Source organism: Montipora capricornis, chromosome 1, assembly GCF_036669925.1.
Source record: "Montipora capricornis isolate CH-2021 chromosome 1, ASM3666992v2, whole genome shotgun sequence".
NCBI lineage: Eukaryota > Metazoa > Cnidaria > Anthozoa > Scleractinia > Acroporidae > Montipora > Montipora capricornis.
In genome coordinates this window covers 14,797,806-14,801,045 of record NC_090883.1, presented here as the reverse complement: position 1 = coordinate 14,801,045, position 3,240 = coordinate 14,797,806, and the positions used below count along the sequence as shown (strand labels likewise).

At 37.6% G+C, this 3,240-nt stretch overlaps 1 protein-coding gene across 1 annotated transcript in view; it reads right to left on the bottom strand.

Annotated features, from left to right (window-relative positions):
* Nucleotides 1-2,291: 2,291 nt before the first annotated feature.
* LOC138058907 (uncharacterized) overlaps nt 2,292-3,240 on the bottom strand; it is a 1,412-nt gene continuing 463 nt past the window's right edge. Inside the window, exons 2-3 of the mRNA XM_068904363.1 lie at nt 2,910-3,155; nt 2,292-2,445 (exon numbers count right to left, since the gene is read on the bottom strand). Coding sequence (XP_068760464.1) covers nt 2,292-2,445; nt 2,910-3,155 — 400 coding nt within the window. The remainder of the gene's footprint in view (nt 2,446-2,909; nt 3,156-3,240) is intronic.

The window sequence follows — 3,240 nt, the reverse complement described above, 5'->3', positions numbered from 1 at the left end:
CAGGACAGGAAAGTCCTGGAAAGGGGCTACTGGTCCCGGAAAGTGCTGGAAATCTGTTAAACTCAGATACAAAACCTGAAATGTATGGCAGAGAGTAAGGAGTAAGAAGAATTAAAATTGAGATCTTGGGAGTGAAAGGGTTAATGTGAATTTTATGTGTGCCCAATCAATCAGTCCTGGAAATTTGTTTCTGAAAAAGGGTACGGACCCTGTATTAAATTCTGCTTCAGCTTTTTTCCTTGGTTTTAGTCTGATATAATTGCACCAGTCTATAAAGCTAGTACCATACCACCATGGACTAAATGACAAAATTCTATTTTCTCTGAATCATGCTTAAACTAACACAATTTACATCCTTGTTCTAAAGGGATCCAGCAGTAACACCCACTTGGAAGATTTCCTGGAAAGGTTAGTCCACATACTAGCATATGTTATACCAGTAACATCAAGTTGTTGACTTGTAAGTCCCGAATTTATGTTCAGTGTACTTCATTCATCCACTTGAAATTAGGAAGTTTTTTGTTATTAATATCCCAGCAAGAGAGCGAGTTTAATGACATAGACTGGACCAGTGGAACATGAATATATCACTCAGTCAGTCTGACAAGCTTGGATGAATCAGACAAGGAACAGATCAATCACTACTTATTCAGAGGTATTGTCAATCATGCGTTACAAGAATCATATTGACAAAAAACGGTTTCTCTTCAACTAACATGCATAAACAAAATTTGATCAATATCCTGCCATTGATACCTTACACTCGGCCAATAACCCATAAATACTACAGTTTACATGTACCTTCTGTCTTTTAGTGACGGACAAGATTGATTTTTTCTGACTTTTCTCACTTATCTTGAGAATCTGGTGCTCATTATCCGAATGAAATAAACATCTGCAAAGTATTTGTAACTGCATCTTTCATTTTGATTTGTAGAAACAGAGCTCAGCGAGATGACAGAAGTGTACAACAGATATGCAGCCAAGGTGCCAGAGCCTCTCAGTGCACAGTTTAAGGACCGCTTGGATAAACCATCAGCAGTGAAGGCATACATGGAGAAACATGAACAAAGAACCAGTGCGACGCTTTTCCCAACAAGTTTGTTTTTTTCTTTTATTTTTGAAATGTTACATATTTGTTATTGCAACACATGTAAGTTTACAAGCAATAGTGTTCTACTTGTACATGTATGCTTCTTGTGAATGTTTGGATGTGCAGACTAGGCTTAGTACACATACTGGGTTATGCTAACATCCAATTGGCTACACCAGGGCATTTTAAGTTTCAACAGAGGTGCCCCTGAGAGCAAGAAACTACCTACTAAAAAAAAATTATCTTTCTTTTATGCAGGTGCAGAGCAAGACACTTTGCAACAGAACTCTTCTCTTGTTGAAACAAAAGCTGACAAAGCTGGCTCAAGAACAGTTAGAAAGTGTTCCAAATGTAAAAGGCGAGGTCACACCAGGAGAAATTGTACTGAATCAGTGTGAAAGAACTAAATTACAGAATGTGTGCAAATGTGCTTACATTTCATTCAATAGTGTGCATGCTTAGGTTTAGGAAATGAAACTGCGGTTTGTTTAGTAATCTAGCAAAGGCTTCAATTCTTGCAGTGTCTGGGCAGTGTAAATATTAATAATTTGATAATAGTGTTTGACAAAAAAGCAAAGTGCTTCAATTTGTTTGCATGAGGATCTTGTGTAAAGCCAGAAGAAAAACTGCTGTTTTAATTAGAATCTTTTAGTGAAGATGAGGGAGTGAACCTATGCATGAATTATAAATAAATAAATAAATAAATAAGAATTACTGTCTTTTATCCAAGTGTTGTTAAATATTTTAAATGAAGTTACATGATAAGTAAATGCCATTCCTTTATTTCAATATATCTGAATGAAGGGTTTTTTAAAATGTGCGTGGCTTGCAATTACAGTGCCTTTCAGTAACATGCAGACTCTGAAGTTTAATCGACCCTTGGCTGCTTTTTTCCTGCCATCCAGTTCAGTGATTGATGGCAGTGTAAAACTTAACCATTGGTTGAGTCTTTGACTTCAGAGTCTGCATGTTATTGAAGGCACAGTAGTTGTTCTACTTTTACATTAAAAATAATTGCCCCTGTAAACTTATTCCAAAATGTCCCACAAAAATGACCTCCTTGAACAACGGTCCTCCTTAGAGCAGATGGAAGGAACAATGGCATTGGAGGCAATACAGTAATTTGAACAATGAGACGTTTACATTCAAAAAATATTCAACAAGGTTTTATTACACAGAATACAATAGAAGAGACTTTTTAGGCATTCCTATAGCCAGTTGTTTGTCGGTGTAGGGTCTGATAACATGTAATGTTGTGAGATATGCAGGCTGAAAGTGGTCTTGTGTTATCCCATCCCATGTAACCACAAAGCCAGCAGATTGTCCACCGATAAGCAACAGCCTGGATGAATCTGTAATTAGAAGAACACTATCAGCCTAAAAAGCCAATATTACTAGTAAAATAAACTGAACCAGACATATTAGACAATAATTCTACATCATATTTCTTTATAATTATTATAACCTTTCACATATTCAGGCTGTATTGGAAAGAGCTGATTATGACCAACAAGAGACGCAAAGAAAAAATAAGGTATTCCCAAGTTAAACTCGGTGATTTACCTGTGGGGTCCTGCATAAAAGTGGGAAAATGCGCATGCAGTCAAAATGTCAGGCGCTTCACCCACGTGCAAGATGTAAACAAATGTGCATGGTCGGTGATGACAACGCTGAAGTGTTAATTGAGTCTCGTACGTTTTCACGTAGTTGGTAAGAAACCAGACTGCTCATTGAGAGGAAAAAACAAATAGCTTCGAATGCTTACTATGCCTTAACCAACTATAAGGTAGAAAAATCACAGCAGAATAGAACTCACTCGTTTTCTGGGACTCCAGGTTGACGGCGGTAGGGTCTGCCATCTTTGTCTTTCAGTAACGGAGCAACTTGTAGTAATACAGTTCGGTTTGTGAGTGGTCCATAGTCTTCATGTTGTGTGATGCAACTTATTCTTTCCATGGAACCGTCAAAAGACAGTTTCCCCGATGCGTGAATGACTTCTCGGCAGCAACGAAACTCCCTTGCACCGACTAAATTTTCGTCCTTGCAATGTTGACAATGGCACCTAAAAATACAACGAATTGGTTACAAACGTCAGCTTTCGACAAAACTTCAGAAATCAAAAAGCAAAATCCAGTAATATCCTGCTT